At 43.4% G+C, this 18635-nt stretch overlaps 1 protein-coding gene across 1 annotated transcript in view; it reads left to right on the plus strand.

The window, feature by feature from the left end:
* The window catches only part of AHR (aryl hydrocarbon receptor), an 82679-nt gene extending 64949 nt beyond the window's left edge, over window positions 1–17730 (plus strand). The window contains exons 8-11 of the mRNA XM_038767699.1: window positions 1139–1248; window positions 1871–2012; window positions 5535–6786; window positions 14898–17730. Coding sequence (XP_038623627.1) covers window positions 1139–1248; window positions 1871–2012; window positions 5535–6786; window positions 14898–15059 — 1666 coding nt within the window. The 3' untranslated portion in view covers window positions 15060–17730. The remainder of the gene's footprint in view (window positions 1–1138; window positions 1249–1870; window positions 2013–5534; window positions 6787–14897) is intronic.
* The last annotated feature ends 905 nt before the right edge of the window (window positions 17731–18635 follow it).

Consider the following 18635-nt stretch of genomic DNA (forward strand, 5'->3'; position numbering starts at 1 on the left):
AATACACACGCTATTCAGATGCTCAGTACCTAACATTTAGATTAGAGCAATCAAACAGATTTTTTTAAAAATATTGAATACAGTATCATTAGCCTAGTTTTTTGGTCAGGTCTGTCCTAATCTAGGAGTGTCACAAGTAGGTTGCATCTGGTGAAAGTGGGCAGCAGAAGAATTCATTCATTCAGTCGTATGTTTTGAGCACTTACTGTGTGCAGAGCACTGTACTAAGTCCTTGTATGATATATCAATAATCAGATCCATTCCCTGTCTGCAATGAACTTACAGTCTAGAGGCTTGGCGAATTCTATTATAATTAATAATCAGGTATTGGCTACCTGGAAAAGGCTCTCTGAGACCTCATAAAGGAAATCTGGAGCCGCAGAAAGGCAGGGAGAGCTGGGGAAGAGGCAATGAAGACAGAAAGAAGGAGAGGAGAGAGTCCAGAAAAAAGTTGAAGGGGGTTGGAGACAGGAGCGATGGAAGAGTCCAGAAAAAAGTTGAAGGAGGTTGGAGACAGGAACGTTGGAAGATGGGAAAGGGTAGAAGGAACCATAGTGTTCATAGTCAAGGGGGAAAAGGCAACTTGATTAGAATGGAGAAAAAGGTGAATAAAACCAAAAGTCCCATGATTATTTAATTAAATTTTGTGGCAGGAAATATGTTTACAAATGCCGATATATTGTACTTTCCCAAGTGCTTAGTACAGTAGTACAGTAATATTGGTCCTCCATGCCATAGTATTGTATTAAGCATTTACTCTGTGCAGAGCACTGTGCTAAGCACTTGGGAGAGTACAGTACAATAGAGCTGGTAGACACATTCTCTGCCCATTTATTTTCTTTTAGTGTTTAGATCCCAGCCGCAAAATTTGCATAGCTGTTTTAGCAATTTTTTACCCCATTTAAAAGAAGAAATTCAGCCCAATTTGAAGTGGTCACAGTAGTTAAATTGCATTCAGATTTGAGTAACCATCTCTACCTACCGAAGGGAGATTGAGACAAATAAATCCATGTGTCTTATTCATTTTTACAGTCAAATTCGTCCCAAATGGTGGTCTACATAGGGCCAATTTGGATTATTCATTGATTAAACTAAGATTGTTTTATTCTGATTCATAAATTTATATTTTCCCTGATAGAGGAAAAATTGTCCTGGGATACTCTGAAGCAGAGTTATGCATGAGAGGATCTGGATATCAATTTGTTCACGCGGCCGACATGCTTTACTGTGCTGAGAACCATATCCGGAGTAAGTGCTATTAACCATATTCAATATAATGTGCGACACTTTCCCAGAGATGCTTTGGGGATTGTGTATGAAATGAATAGCTGTATCTTCAATTGCTTTTTCCAAAGCATGGTTATATTACCTACCTCATTCTGGTGGTAGAGGGAACTTGATGTTATTGTTACAGTTGACGAAATTGACATCCAGAGATTAAATAATCTGCCCATGTCACACAACTGGGACAAGAATTTAGATCTCCCTACTCCCAGGCCCACATTCTCTCCACCACTATATATCCCTTGTGCTCATAAACACACTTAATTTTTTTAACCAAAGCGGGTACCGAGTAAAGACATCTTTCTGTGTTTTATAAAACGTCATTGAAGTAAGTTTTGACTAATGAAATCGTTATTGGTCTTCCTGGCAATTAGAGAAGTACATTTTTCTTTAGTGTATTCTTTCTCATTTGAATTGAATTTCCAATCAATCCCTTGATGGATGTTTAGGAATGTTTATATGTTGCTTTTTTGATTATTTGTATCTGTGAAGGCTAATCATCATGAATAGCATAATGTATAATACGTTTTCAACCAAAAACATCGTTCTTGTATGGTTAATTCAAAAATATAACTTGTGATTCTAGTGATAAAGACTGGCGAGAGTGGAATGACTGTCTTCAGACTTCTTACCAAAGAGAATAGGTGGGCTTGGGTTCAAGCCAACGCACGCTTAGTGTACAAAAACGGAAGACCCGATTATATAATTGCAACTCAGCGGCCCCTTACGTAAGTACAAAGACTCATTACCTGCAAAAGACAGCAATCCAAAGTTTCCGATAGAAAGGAGTCTTAGGTGAAATTCATAACTCCACTCCTCAGCCCACTTGGAGTTTGCCAGGATGTCAAGTGGTTAGGCTGAGCAGCAGAAGTAGAAATTTTCAACCCTGTTCTCTTCTCCACCTCACAGAGGAACACAACAGAGATTCTCCTTAAATCTAAACATTATCATCTTGATTTTTAGATCTCATGGAAACTACAGCTTATTTAGCGGTCATTTTCATCATCATCATCATCAATCGTATTTATTGAGCGGTTACTGTGTGCAGAGCACTGTACTAAGCGCTTGGGAAGTACAAGTTTTCAGGCCCAAATAAATGTTCAAGGGGATTGGGAGAAATTCGTGCACATGAATAGTATAGTTGTCTAGGAGAGAAAGTGAGAAGTCAGACAGGAAGACAACCAGACCGTTTTTGTGTTTTAGGTGTAAAAATCAGAGTTACCGTATTTGGGGCGTGTGGATCGTATAAAGAGCAGCAGCCATGTGTCCAAGCGTGAGGTAAAATGAAAGGACCATAAGCAGAAAAAATATTTCAAGGCTCCTTTAGACAATTAGCAATAGATAATAATAATGATGGTATTTGTTAAGCGCTTACTATGTGCAAAGCACTGTTCTAGGACCATTTGGAAAACCACCATGGCCATTAATCAGTGGTATTTAAGCACTTACTTTGTGTCGTGCTTTCGGAGTTGGGAGAGTCCAATAGATTAGACAGGATCCTTGCCCACAAGAAGCTTTTTTTACATTCAGGTGGAGGAGACAGACACTGAAGTAAATTTCAGATAGAGGAAATAGGAGAGTATAAAGTTATGTATATAAGTGCTGAAGAGCTCAGGATGGGGCAATTGTCAAGTCCTAAGAGGGTAGAGATGATGCAGAAGAGAGAGTGAGTAAGGGAAATGAAGGTTTAGTCTGGGAAGGTCTCTTGGAGGAGATGTGATTGCAGGATGGATTTCAAGATAGGGAGAATGGTGGTCTGTCAGATATAATAACAATAGCAATGACAATGATTATGTTATCTATAAAGAGCTTACTATGTGCCAAGCACTGCACTAAACAATGAAGTAGATACAACAACAGCAGCAAGAAGCAGCGTGGCTCAGTGCAAACAGCTCAGGTTTTGGAGTCAGAGGTCATGAGTTCAAACCCTGGCTCTTCCAACTGTCAGCTGTGTGACTTTAGACAAGTCACTTAACTTCTCTGCCTCAGTTCCCTCATCTGGAAAATGGGGATGAAGACTGTGAGCCCCATGTGGGACAACCTGATCACCTTATAACCTCTCCAGTGCTTAGAGCAGTGCTTGGTGCATAGTAAGCGCTTAATAAATGCCATTATTATTATTATACAACATTTAGGTTGAACACGGTCCATGACCTACTTAGGGCTCACAGTCTAAGTAAGGTAATGGAGGGGTAAGGAATTCTAGGTCAGAGGGAGGATGAGAGCAAGGGGTTGGCAGCAAAATAGATGAGATTGAGGTACAGTGAGTAAATTGACACTAGAAAAGTGCAATGTGCAGGCTGGATTGTAGTAGAGAATCAGCAAGGTGAGTTGAAAGAGGGAGGAATGATTGAGTGCCTTAAAGCCGATGGTAAGGCATTTCTGTTTGATGAAGAAGTGGATGGGCAACCACTGGAGGGTTTTTAAGAAGTGGGGATACAGAGACTAAATTTTTTTTAGGAAAATGTTCTAGGCAGCAGAGAGAGGTATGGACTGAAGTGGGGAGAGACAGGAGCCAGTGAGGTCAGAGAGGAAGCTGATGGAACAGTCACAGTGGCATATGAGCAGTACTTGGGTCAGTATAATAACGGTTTGGATGGAGAGGAGAGGGCAGATTCTAGAGATGAGAAGGTAGAACTCACAGGATTTGATGACAGAAAAGAGAGTTAAATGAGGGAAATGAATTGAGGATAATGCCAAATATATGTGTGACATGGAAGAGGGTGGTGTTGTCTACAGTGAGGAAAAGTCACCATTGGTGGGGGGATAGGGCTTGGGTGGGAAGAGGAGTTCTGTTTGGGATGGCTCACTCTGAGCTCTGGAAGTAATGACAGCAGCCATCAACCGGAAGACGGTTTTACTCACTGTTGGGTGTTGGCTACATGTTGAGTCATCTCTCAGCCACGCCCTGGTCAGGGATAACAATACCAACAGTTGAATCATTTTCAAACTCAGAGAACAATGAAGTGAACAAATAATGTATTCTATAATGTCACTGGCAGAACTACTTGAGAAAGGTAGTAGAAAGCACTTAATATAAGAGAATCGTGGTGTTTGTTAAGTTTTTACTTTGGGTAGAATGCTGTACTAAGCACTTGGGAGAATACAATATAGCTTATTTGGTAGACACATTCCCTGCCCACAGTGAGTTTATGGTCTAGAGGAAGAGGCAGGCATAAATAAATAAATGAGGGATACGCACATAAGAGGGAGAGGTGAATGAAGAGTGCAAATCCAAGTGCAAGGGTGATGCAGAAGGGTACTGGAGAGGAGGAAATGAGGGATTAGTCGGGGAAGGCCTCTTGGAGGAGATGTGCCTTCAATAAGGCTTTGAAGGTGGAGAGACTGATCGTCTGTGGGATGTGAAGACAGGGATTTCCAGGCCAGAGGCAGGAGGAGTCTAAGAAATCAGCAGCGAGATAGATGAGATCAAGGTACGGCAAGTAGTATGGCATTCGGGATGAGTTGTAATAGGAAATCACAGAGGTGAGGTAGAAGGGGGCAAAGCGATTGAGTGTTTTGAAGCACTTTCATATTTTAATTGCTTTGATAAAAGCACTTTTGAGCACCCCACTACATTGCACTGTACGTAAAAGCACTTTGGAAAATACGACCTGTCTCTCCCTACACGTAGTTTTCACTCTAAGGGGAGGAGCAGACATAAAAATAAAACAGTCCAATAACAAACAAAAAAAAGATTTGGGGAGCATCAGCAGGCATTGTTCTTTTGTAATATAACAAAAACAATCTAAGTTCTGGTCTTCGAGTGAGGTAATCAACCTGGCAATGATCAATCCCCTCTACATTTTCTGACCCTGTTTGCCATAGTAGTACAAAACCCTCAGTAAACTTGTTAAATATTCATTCATTCAGTCAGTCATATTTATTGAGCGCTTACTGTGTGCAGAGCACTGTACTAAGCGCTTGGGAAGTACAAGTTGGCAACATATAGAGAAGGGTCCCTACCCAAAAGCAGGCTCACAGTCTAGAAGGGGGAGACAGACAACAAAACAAAACATATTAACAAAATAAAATAGAATAGTACGATACAAATACAAACCCAAATACAAACCCCCAAGACACAATATTGATTTTTCTGCAGGGAACTCAACATGAATATGCCGTTCTTCTGGTTCTTTCTCAACCAGAGATTGCGCTCAAGTGCCTCTGTTCTTAAAAACTGGGTTTTGTTAAAGGTGAGAAATCTCACCGCGGCTGAAGGCCTCTTTCTTCCCTCAATGTTATTTCAGAGATGAAGAAGGAATGGAGCATTTACGAAAGCGAAACTTGAAGCTGCCTTTCATGTTTGCCACGGGCGAGGCTGTGCTGTACGAAGTGACCTTTCCCTTCCCCGCCCTGATGGATCCCCTGCAGGTGCGGATGAAAGGTGGCACCGCGAAGGAGCCAGCCGCCAAATCCACGCTCAACTCAGAGTCCCTTCACCCCAGCTCCCTCCTGGGGGCCATGCTAAGGCAAGATGAGTCCGTGTACCTCTGCCCTCCGGCTCCCAGCGCTCTCCCCCTCGAGAGGAGCTTTTTGAACGCGGCGCCGGACGAACTGAGCCGTATCCTGGCTAGCGACTGGCAGGACGACCTAGTGCCAGTGGGCGACGGAAATGTCGCGAAGCGGGAGCCCACCGAGCGCCCTCCAGAAACCGAACGCCCTCCGGACGGCCAACACCAAGAGGGGCTCTTCGCGGAGAGCAAAAACAGCGATCTGTACAACATCATGGAAAACCTGGGCATTGATTTTGAAGACATCAAACACATGCAGCAGGATGAGGAGTTCTTTAGAGCCGAAATTCCCCGGGGGGATGACCTCGGCGACATTGACATAACGGATGAGATCCTGACCTACGTTCAGGAGTCTTTAAATAAATCCTCGTTTTTGTATTCGGGTTTCCAGCAGCCGCCCCCCGGGACCCCCAACTCTAGCTGCATGGTACAGGAACGGTTGCAACAGGAACAGCTGCAGCAGAAACAAGCAGTGGAGCAGCAGCAACAACTGTGTCAGAGGATGAAGCACATGCAAGTCAACGGCGTGTTTCCCAATTGGTGCCCCTCCGGGAGCAGGCCTTTTCCCTTCACCGCCCAAGAACCCCAACAGTACGCTTTCTCAGACACGCAGGGCCCTCCTCAGGACTTCCCTTACAAATCCGAAGTCCCATCTTACGCCTGTGGGCAGGAATTTATCCCCTACAATCAGCCGCCACCCATTCTACCCCCACCTGCAAACTTTACCCCGTTGGACTTCCCGGTGGGAAACTTCGAACACTCATCCTACCCTGGGACTACCGATTTAGGAGGTTACGTCGGTTGTTTGCAGCAAGTCCCCGGGGGCCAGCAGTGTGACCTGAACTCACAGCCGCCCATGGCCACCTCTCAGCCCTGCTATGCCGGTGCTGTGTCTATGTTCCAGTGCCAGTCCGAACCTCAGCCTGCCACTGTCGATCAAATGCAATACAACCCCATGGTCTCAGCCCCACACTCCTTATTAAATAAGGTGAGGATTGATTTTTTTGGGTTTTTTTAACCAGTTACAGTTTTCCCATAATGATTCTAACCTGGGGAGTGTGGAGGGGGCCTTGTGGCTGAATAAGTAGGAATCTCCACTCCCATTATTAGAGTGTAAACTCCTTGTGGACAGGGAAATTGTCATGTGCAACTGTTGTACTTCCCCACTGGTTTATGTCAGTTCCCACACTGGTAGGAATGAATGTCATTCCTAGTACTAAAACACTAGGTTCTCTGCGGACCTCCTTGAAAAGTGCCAAATGATGCCGATGTGCCGCATGACCCAAGTAACATAATCCATCAATTATTTTTTTTGAGCACTTACCGTGTGCAGAACACTGTACTAAGTGCTTAAATCCATCTGTTACTTTTGAGTTGCCGTGCGTCCTCCTGCCAACGCTTCAGTGTATAAAGAACGCAACACAGAAAAAAGGCCGGACCAATGTCACCTAGCATTAATTTTCAAGGGAAACCCTCACTTCCAATGTGGAGCCGCCTCATTAAATTGGTTTACTTTCCACAAGCTTTCAGAATACAGGCACATCACAATCAGTCGTTGTCACTGAGGTGGATTCTCCCATCTACCTCCGTGCTATAGCCTGCTGCTTTCTAAAACTGCTTGTGCACTGTGAAGAGGAGAGGACGATTGGGTCTTGCAGAGGTCTCGTCAGTGGAGCAGTGACCTTTCAGGAGTGAGGGAATCCTGTTTTCAAAGCAGGTGAAAGGTCAATTGGCAGCCACGGCCACTAATCTTTCCCCCCTCTTTTTAAGTAGCTGCATTGAGCAGTTCTCTAGTCACACTCAGACTTGTGAACCCAAAGATGCACACAAGCAGGCTTTTCTTTCTTCCCTTCCTCCCTGCCCACATAGGTGCAGTAACTTCCCCTTAAAATTCCCATGCACGTCCAAGATATTCCCACAGGGACTCCTTCACATATATGCCCAGGGACGCTCACATAAGAAAAGCATCGCTAGAAAAGTCACAGTGTTATGGGGTATCAAAAGAAAAAGTTGGGCCGAACACGTGTATTGGTTGTTAAAGCCAGGGTACAAAAACAGTTTTTCTCTTTAGTGTGAGTTCTAGAAGAACAGAACAACTGCATTACAGGTAAAGTGACGGCATTGCAGCAGTGCATGTATGTACCTGCATAGCCGTATGTACCTGCATAATTGCCCCACCTGTTGCATAGTTTCTGCAGTCCAAAGGAGTGGAGGGGCTAGTATGTGGGGAATGAAGCCTAGCAATCAAGGGAACAGGAGGAAAAAAGGGGAGAGGAAAAGGAACAGAAAGATTAAAAAAAAGGCACTTAAAACTGCATCTCTTCTATTATACTCTCCCAAGCACTGCAAAAAATAGGGACTCAGTGAATTAAAGTAAACTTCCCCCACCCCGGCCTTCTCTTCCTACCTCAGAGTTCACACATCTCCATAGGCCTGCATCAGCCCCTCCTCTCCCTATGCCAGATTTTGCATGTCTGTGGCACTCTGGCTCTATCCCTCTTCCTATCCTGGCCCATGTTGCCGTGGCTACTTAGAAAATTAATCTTTATTTCCTCCACAGGAATGAACAAGGGGACAAATTGAGCATTGGAGACAACTGTGTATTAATAATAATAATTGTGGCATTTAAGGGCTTACCATGTGACAGGCACAGTACTAAGCCGTGGGATGGATACAAGCAAATGGGGTTGGACACAGTCCCTGTCCCACATGGGGCTCACAGTCTGAATCCCCATTTTACATATGAGGTCACTGAGTCACAGAGAAGTTAAGTGATATGCTCAAAGTCATACAGCGGATTGGAGGGGAGCCAGGGTTAGAACCCAGGTCCTTATGTTGCTGAATTGTACTTTCCAAGGGCTTAGTAGAATGCTCTGCACACAGTAAGTGCTCAATAGATATGATTGAATGAATGAATGTGAGTAATTAATTAATAATGGCATTTTTTTAAGCGCTTACTATGTACAAAGCACTGTTCTAAGTGCTGGGGAAGATACAAGGTGATCAGGTTGTCCCACATGGGGCTCACGGTCTTAATCCCCATTTTACAGATGAGGTAACTGAGGCACAGAGAAGCTAAGTGACTTGCCCAAAGTCACACAGCTGACAAGTGGCTGAGCCAGGATTTGAACCTACGACCTCTGACTCCAAGCCCAGGCTCTTTCCACTGAGCCACGCTGCTAAACACTCTAAGCCTTATGCTAAGAAAAAGGACGGAAATAGGTGGCACTGCAGCACCAATTAGGAACATGACTTTTCCCAAGGTCACAGAGTCAAATAATAATAATGATGGTATTTGTTAAGTGCCTACTATACTATATGCCAGGCACTGTACTAAGCACTTGGGTGGATATGAGCAAATCAGGTTGGACACAGTCCCTGTTTCACATGAGGGTCACATCTCATTCCCTATTGTACAGAAGAGGTCACTGAGGCACAGAGAGGTAAAGTGACTTGCCCAAAGTCACGCAGCAGACAAGTAGCGGAGCGGGGATTAGAACCCCTGACCTTCTGACTTCCAGTCTGGTGCTCTATCCACTACGCCTCAGAACTTGGACTCCCAGTTGTCACTGGACTGTCCCTTCCTGAACCACCTTGCCTCTTCACAAACTAGAATCAGCTTCGGGACACTCAATCAGACCAATGTCACCTAGCATTAATTTTCAAGGGAAACCCTCACTTCCAATGTGGACCCGCCTCATAAAATTGGTTTACTTTCCACAGGCTTTCAGAATACAGTCACATCACAATCAGTCGTTGTCACTGAGGTGGATTCTCCCATCTACCTCCGTGCTATAGCCTGCTGCTTTCTAAAACTGCTTGTGCACTGTGAAGAGGAGAGGACGATTGGGTCTTGCAGAGGTCTCGTTAGTGGAGCAGTGACCTTTCCCCCCTCTTACCTGACCTCGCTGATCGCCTACTACAATCCAACCCACAAACCACGCTCGGCTCTGGCCAACCTGCTCTCTGTGTCTCCATCTCAACTTTCTCACCTCCGACCCCTCACCCGAGTCCTCCCTCCGGCCTGGAACTCCTCCCCACTTCATGTCTGATAGATCATCACGCTCCTCATCTTTGAAGCCGTACTAAAGTCACATTCTCCTCCAGTAGGCTTTCCCTGACTAGACCGTCACGTCCCTCTTTCGCCCTTCCTTCTACATCACTTCAGCCCTTGGGTCTGTACCCCTGAAACCCTTTCATTCAACCCCTGCCCCCAGCCCCACATCACTTATAAACACATCCTTCTCTAATTGTAGCATCTGCCTCCCCTCTCCTCTCTGGGCAGGAATCATGTCTACCTACTCTATTGGATTGCTCTCCTCCAAACTCTTAGTCCACCACATAGTAAGTGGTGGATAAATACCATCGACGGATGAATAGAATAAGAATGTCACCTGGGCATTAGAAAGAACTGGGTTATAATTCCGGCTCCGCCACTTGTCTGCCATGTGAGCTAGGAAAAGTCACTCAACTTCTCTGTGCCTCAGTTCCCTCATCTGTAAAATGAGATTAAGACCGTGAGTCCCATTTGGGACAGGAAGCGTGTCCAACGTGACCAGCTCATACCTACACCAGCACTTAATACAGTGCCTGGCATGTAGTAAGTGCTTAAATACCCTAAAAAAAAGTCAACATCCCAAGGCTTGGCATTCACTCTGGAGACACTGATGCATTTTGGAGGCACCATGTCATGCTTCTGAAAACTCTTCTGTGCCTTAATTTGACTTTGATGGGAAACGCTGAAAGTCATTCACAACAAAGCTCCCTGTTGGTACAAAATGCATCGCATTCCAAAGCATGTATTCATAAAAGAGCTGGAAAACCACTTTTTATACAGTGTATGCTTTAGGAAAAGCTTTGAAGTTACAAGCTGAGGATTACGGGGCTTTATATGCTTCGGTAGCATCAAATTTCATTTGTTCACAGAGTTTTGGGGTGTAATTTTAATTTACTTCAAAGTTCCCTCCCTCTTGTGAAGGGAAACACCCTTAATGAGAGTGGAAGGGCCACCAGTCAGTGGTCTTGGCTTGGATATGTAAAGTTCCTGAGGACTTGAAAACAGAATTCCTCCCAAACCCTTTTTCTCTGTACTGTCTCCTGGTATGGAAAATAGGGAAAATGTGCACAGCTCATTTATCTTCAGTCAACTCCACAGTGGAGAACTGGAATAATAGACATTTTCTGTAGATGGTTCCAGTAAGCATTTAACCCTAATGTTATCATTCAGTCATATTTATCGAGCGCTTTCTATGTACAGTGGACTGTACTAAGCACTTAGGAGAGAACAATACAACAATAGACACATTCCCTGCCCACAGCGAGCTTACAGTCATGAGGGGTTAACACACTAAAGTCACCCCCCTACTAAATTCGCCTTTTCTGGATCCCATGGCCCCCACCCCAGGTCTTGCTCATCTCCTTGCTCCCATTTTTATAATGGTATTTGTTAAGCATTTACCATATGGTGTCCGAATGTCCAGATGCTGGATATGTACAGGTTAATCAGGTCAGACACAGTCCCTCTCCCCCATGGGGCTCACAATCTAAATAGGAGAGAAAACAGGGATTGAATCTCCATTTTGCAGTTGAGGAAACTGAGGCACAGAGGAGTGAGATGACTTGTCCAAAGTCACACAGTAGGCAAGTGCAGAGCTCCCAGGCCCATGTTTTATCCTCTCGGCTACATTGCTTCCCAGTTCTTGTCCAAACCTCTCTAAAGGTGATAGACACCCACAGCCTTCTTTGACTCTCCAACAACTTTTTTTTCACAACACACTATAGTCATATTTTTGTCCCCTTCTCCCAAGTTCAGCCTTCAGCTAAGAAACCCTAAACACAACCAGATTTTCATTGGCAAGATAGAAATTAGTGCTGTCACTGTGTATGAGGCCTACACAGACTGAGCCCCTTCCTTTCTCTCCCCCTCCGCATCCCCCCCCACCTCCTTCCCCTCCCCCCAGCACCTGTATATATGTTTGTGTAGATCTATCACTCTATTTATTGTACATATTTATTATTCTATTTTATTTTGTTAATATATTTTGTTTTGTTGTCTGTCTCCCCCTTCTAGACTGTGAGCCCGTTGTTGGGTAGGGACCGTCTCTAGATGTTGCCAGCTTGTACTTCCCAAGCGCTTAGTACAGTGCTCTGCACACAGTAAGCGCTCAATAAATACGATTGAATGAATGAATGAATCGAGACAGCAGTCCCCAACATCACCAGTGACCCCTCGTAGTCAAGACCATTGAACTGTACTCTGTCCCAGTCCTCTCTCAACTCTGGGCCGCCTTTGAGACTGGGCCATTTCTCTCCTCTAAACAGTTCCTGTTCAGGGCCTCTTACAAGAGTAAGAGTGTCTTGCTCGACACTCGCTCCCCTGAAGTTTCAGCTACCACATCTATGCTGATGAACCCCAAATTTACCTCTCCCTAATCTACATTCATTTTTAATGGTATGTGTTAAGCGCTTATTCTGTGCCAAGCACTGTACTAAGTGCTGGGTTAGATACAAGCTAATTGGCTTGGACACAGTCCCTGTCCCACATAGGGCTCCTAGTCTTAATCCTCATTTAATAGATGAAGTAACCGAGACACAGAGGAATCAAGTGATCCATCCAAGGCAGACGAGTGGCGGAGCAAGGGATTAAGGGAGAGATCATTCTAGCACAATATTTGTACATATTTATTATTCTATTTATTTTATTAATGATGTGTGTATAGCTATAATTCTGTTTATTCTGATGGTATTGACACCTGTCTACTTGTTTTGTTGTCTGTCTCCCCTTCTAGACTGTGAGCCTGTTGTTGGGTAAGGACCGTCTCTATATGTTGCCAATTTGTACTTCCCAAGCGCTTAGTACAGTGCTCTGCACACAGTAAGCGCTCAATAAATACGATTGAGTGAATGAATGAATGAATGACTACAACTCAGGTCTTCTGACCCCCAGCCCTGTGCTCTTTCCACTAAGGCATGCTGCTGTTCTGCATTTCCTTTTGTCTTTGGGACATTGCCATTCGGAAATGGAATCAGCCCTTCAAACTTAACATGTCTTAAACTGAGATTCTCATCTCCTAAACTGGTTTCTCCCTTGGCTTTTCCAATTTTATCAATAACTCTATCATCCTAAACAGTTTTTGTGGGCAGGGGATCGTGTCTGCCAACTCTTACGTACTGCCTAGACAGTCTTCTAGACTGTGAGCCCACTGTTGGGTAGGGACCGTCTCTATATGTTGCCAACTTGTACTTCCCAAGCGCTTAGTACAGTGCTCTGCACACAGTACGCGCTCAATAAATACGATTGAATGAAATGAATGAATGCCTCCTTCACCAGCTATTCACCAGCCCACACTCTGCTCCTTCCAAGCTTTTCTAACTCTACTTCCCTTTTGACTCTCCCACTTTCCGAGTTTCGGCTCGGACTCTTTCCCTAACCCTGAAATTCCTCTCCACACCAACCTGCCGGAATAAAGTTCTCCCTATCTGCCCCCTCCCATCAACTGATTCAAAACACGTTAGTCATGTCAATTCAGCACCCACTCTTAGCATTTAGGGAAGCAACTTGACCTAGTGGATAAAGCATAGGCCTGCCAGTCAGAAGATCATGGGTTCTAATCCCTACACATGTCTGCTGTGTGACCTTGGGTAAGTCACTTCACTCCTCTGGGTCTCAGTTACCTCATCTGTAAAATGAGCATTGAGACTGTGAGGGACTGCATCCAACCCGATTTTCTTGTATCCACCCCAGCGCATAGTGCTGCTTGGCACATAGTAAGCACTTAATAAGTACCACAATTATTAGTGGAAAGCTCATCGGCCAAGGACACGGAGGACCTGGGTTCTAATCCCAGCTCTGGTACTTATCTGCTGTGTGACCTTGGGCAATTTGCATAACTTCTCTGTGCCTCAGTTTCCTCATCTTTAAAATGGGGATTAAATCCTACTCCCTCCTACTTAGACCATGAGCCCTGCTGTGGGTCAGGGACTGTGTCCACTATAATAATAATAATAATAATGGTATTTGGTAAGTGCTTACTATGTGCAAAGCACTGTTCTAAGCGCTGGGAGGGATACAGGGTGCTCAGGTTGTCCCACGGGGGGGCTCACAGTCTTAATCCCCATTTTACCGATGAGGGAACTGAGGCTCAGAGAAGTTAAGTGACTTGCCCAAGGTCACACAGCAGACGTGGTGGAGGCCGGATTTGAACCCATGACCTCTGACTCCAAATCCCTTGCTCTTTCCACTGAGCCATGCTGCTTCTGTAATGATTATCTTGTTTCTACTCCAGTGCATAACACATAGTAGGCCCTTACCAAACACAACATACTACCACTACTACTATTAATGGATCAACTCCTCTCCTCAGCGCTTATGTACATATGTGTATCTATTTGAATATCCAATTGATTCCTACTACTCTACTACTTGTATCCTTGTTCATCTGCTTCCATTAGTGGTGAATAATCTTTGTCCAGTTTCCCCATTAGAATGTAAGCTTCTCATGCATCTTGTTTCTGTCATGCTCTCCCAAGTACCTCAGTACAGTAGTTTGAATCAATCAATCAATCAATCGTATTCATTGAGTGCTTACTGTGTGCAGAGCACTGTACTAAGCGCTTGGGAAGTACAAGTTGGCAATATACAGAGACAGTCCCTACCCAACAGTGGGCTCACAGTCTTAAAGGGGGAGACAGAGAACAAAACCAAACTAACAAAATAAAATAAATAGAATACCATTGATTGATTAAAGGCTGCATGAATAACATTCCTATGAAAACCAGGCCAAGATGTCTCCAAGTAAGGACCCAGTGATCAGATCTAATGCCTTCTCAGTCTGGGACTCCTGCAGCCGAGGGAAATTAAATTTACAGAAAGGTGTCTCTTTCTGGAAGTAGCGGCAAGACAAGGTGATTACAAATTGCCTCCAAGGTGAAGATGGGAAATTGAAAAAGGAGAGAGCTCTCTGCAAGAGGAATTTCTCGAAAAGACGACTTTGTTTTTCCTTACTAAGATGAGGGCCATTTTGCTCCTTTCGTAGCACTTGATATTTTTAAAAGTTTTAAAAGAAAGACCGCTTCTAAATGCAATTTCATTGTCTCTAGTTCCAGAATGGTTTAAGCCGAGGAATATTAAATGAAGCCTATCCAGCTCAATTGAACGGCCTCAGTAACGCTCAGACGACCGCACAGCTTCAGTCACTTGGTCATCACCGTGCACCAGAGCCCAGCCCTTTTCCAGACTTGGCCTCTAACGGGTTCCTGTGAGGCAGCGCAAGCCCTCCCGCCTTGGGTTTGGAACGCTGCTCGCAGTCACGTGTGAAGGGAGATTGCTTGTGACAAAAAGAAAACTGTGAATGTGGGGCATCAGTGGGGCATACCTGAGGGGATCGATGTATTTGCACTGTAATCCCAACCCTAAATTGTATTTCGTCTTTTGGTTTTTTTTTGAAGAATTGAAAATGATAAATGAAAGTATGCACGTAACACTCAAATTGAAAAATGAACTATTGCGGTATGACTCGTACTTGCATTTTGCATCATGCTGTAAAGCACAAGATAACACAGGTGTATACTTTGGGAAATGAACGTTCCGGCAAGTGGGAGGATTTTCCACGTTTAAACTGTTTCTACTTGGAAAAATGGAATACTTTGACTCGGTAGCACACCTAAATTCATTGTATTCTAAATCTTTTTCCTCAAATTTTGGGGGGTCAACCTTATTGCCTGTATTTTAAGAGCCTCTTATGTGGGTAGAACAAAATCTTTAGATATAAACATTTCAGTGCATTTCTCTTTCCCCGATGACTTAAGTGCCTCTCACTTGTGCTACCTATTTCAGCCCAGGCATGTTTTAAAAAGATACTCATTCATTTAACAATGAGGCAGAGTCCCTTGTCCAGAAAAATTTTTTACATCGTTAGGGTCTTGGTTTGGGCAAATTTCACCCATGCTTTTTGGCCTGTTCTTGCCCATTAAAACCAGCTTAAACATCCAAGATTAATTTGAAAGGAAATTAAGGTTTTTTTTAACTAATTGTATGTTTAAAAACTAATTAGACATGTCCTTTCTTCTGTTGAAGTGTCAATCTTTAAAAAAAAATAGTAAAACTAGGTAGCCTGCACATCTATGCAAATATCTTCCTTGACGAATGCCAAAAGTGCCAAGAATTAAATCTGGGCAATGTCAAAGGGAAAAGATGTATTGATTTCCTTTTATAAAAAATTTTAAGTGACAATCAAAAGTTCTAAGCTGCATTTTTCAAATTTGAGGGGGACACAGAGCTTCTGTTAATAGTGATCATACTTTTTGAAGTAGATTCCAAAGAGGAACGGTTAGCTTTTGTTTACAAAAATCCAATATCGAGATTTTTGTTCAAGTTGTAATTAAAATTTTTTTCAGCTCTTTACAGTTTTATGATATTTATAAATTTCATTTTTAGAACAGTGGAAACTTGTTTTTTTTTTCTCATATTTGAGGATTGTTAGAATTGAAGACACCAATGTTTGGTGCAGTGTATTGTTCTAAGTGAAATACAGACTTTTGTACATGTTCAAATTATTGCAGATTTTTGTGCAGTGTAGTTTATGTAATGAACAAAGTTGTCATTTGTAAAAATATTTAAAATGTTCATTTGGAAATATCACAAGTCATGCCTTCTACACACACACACACACATACACACACACCCTCCCCCCCCCGCAAAGTTTGAGTTTTGTATGCTGTAACTGTCAAAAATACACCTGCATTGAAGTTAGTGTTCTAACAAATTTAGGTACAGTTTGTTCAAATTTGGAATTCCTTACCCTCGGACATAAAGGATGTTTGCTAGATGCAGCAGGTTCCGTACTGGACCATCCTCAACAGGGGAGAAAGCCGGGTGCCATTTACTCTTTGTGTGTGCCCCCATTTGATTCTCTGCTGCATGAAATGGGTCTTTGAAGGGCAGAGCCATCCATTTTCCCATCCTGTTTGGTCCAAATAAGTTCAAAATGAAGATCTAGCATAACAAATGTCAGACTTTTCCCATGGAATTTAGGATGAACTTGTGTGAAAGTCACGGCCCACACCTGGACCCTGGATCAGAAGATGCAAAAGTGAATTGTCTAAAACATACGGTCCTCGTTTTGTAGCACAAACTATCACTAAAGATTTGAGGCAGAGGTCTGGATTGCTGTTTTCTTTCTCCACTAACATTTTTCACTAAAGGCCTTAGCCTAAAGCATTTTCTGGACTACCTTCCATCCGATGTCAAGTTTGTAGTGTACGATTAGTGGAAGAAACTATACAGTTATGAATGAGATTGTGAATGTGTGACAATCAACTATTTAGATACTGTAAAACTAAAAGGTTTAAAGGGATATTGTACAGTTATATACATGTACAAATATATATAACTAGAATATATCTGGTTAAGAGTAATCAGTTCTTTTAAACCGAACACACCTTAATCCACATCACTAAGTGCCAGACATGCAGTATTACTAGCGTACTGCTCTACTATAAGTGATTTTATTTTTATACCATGTGCAAACTATCAGCTTGTTAGTGTTTTCTGCATTAGCTTGAGCCTGTAATGAACCCAGAATCATGGTGGTGTGTTTGATTTGTTCTTTTCTACACCAAACCATACTTATAAAGTAACCCAGCACTTCTAAATGATCAGTTTTCTGATGGTCAAAGCCTTGTAACCCAGCATTTCTGAATGATCAGTTTTCTGATGGTCAAAGCCTTCAATTGTCCGAAATTAGGGTCAGAGGCTCTTATAAACTAGTGTTAAGCAGTATTACTCTAAGTAAACGTTTTCATGACCTGTATTTGTCCGATTTGCTATTGACTGCACATGACATGCAGTGCCTTAAGATATGGTTTATAGTACTCTTCATGTCTTCAAGTCAAATTTTGTAAAGCATAATAATATATGGTAATAAAATAATCATCTAATATGACTGCCTCGTTGTCTCAATTCAAATCTCTCCGGCCAGACAACAAGCACGATTTCTTGGTATCGTATCACATTTCTTCTTCTAGCGAAAGGCAGTTAAGGATTGAAAGTTGGGTAGCGAATTCAGTAATGCTTAAACTAGACACTTTGGACTTTCCGTAAGGATGAGAGATAAACAAGGGCTTGAAGTAACGTTGCAGGGTCGAGAAGTACGTGTGCTCCTGAAATGTGCTGTCCTCCTGCCCCTGAGTTCTGGGTGCGATGGAGATGTTACAGTAGATCGAAAGGCCCTCTAACTTTGCCTGACATCCACAATTTGGTTTTACATCCCTCCCAGCCCTCAGAGCGCTCTGTCGGAAATCCAGTAGTCTCTGCCGTCCTTAAATTTCCCATCCTGTCACCCGCAGTACGTAGCCATAGACACAGAAATGTCAGCCGGCCGTTAAGATAAGGCAGTTTCCAAAACCAAACCAGACTTTGCTCATTGCATCAAACGACGGAATCGGTCCTGCTGCCTGTTCATGAAAGTTGCTGCCATCAGGGGATTTCCATGTGGCCACAAAGCCAGCGCAGACAGGCAATGACAGAGACGGAGAGGAGCCGAGAGGCACAAAACCAAGAAAGAGACCAGGTTTGTTTAAAAACAGAATGCAGTTCATGTTTTTGCAAGGTTCTCCACTTCAAATGGTGCAGTCACCAAACTGTGGTGTCCTGCACAGATTTCTGCCTAAAGGTACTCACTCTATCTAAAACCCAACGCTGCTACTACTGCTGTTTTTAAGTTGTAGGAAGTCAAACAAGGTCATGGAGACTGGACTGAGATGCTGGGAAAATACACAGCCCTGCACCCCAGTTCTTCACTTCTACTACTATTAGTTGTAATAACAACACCAAATACC

Source organism: Tachyglossus aculeatus, chromosome 2 (assembly GCF_015852505.1).
Source record: "Tachyglossus aculeatus isolate mTacAcu1 chromosome 2, mTacAcu1.pri, whole genome shotgun sequence".
In the NCBI taxonomy this organism is placed as follows: domain Eukaryota; kingdom Metazoa; phylum Chordata; class Mammalia; order Monotremata; family Tachyglossidae; genus Tachyglossus; species Tachyglossus aculeatus.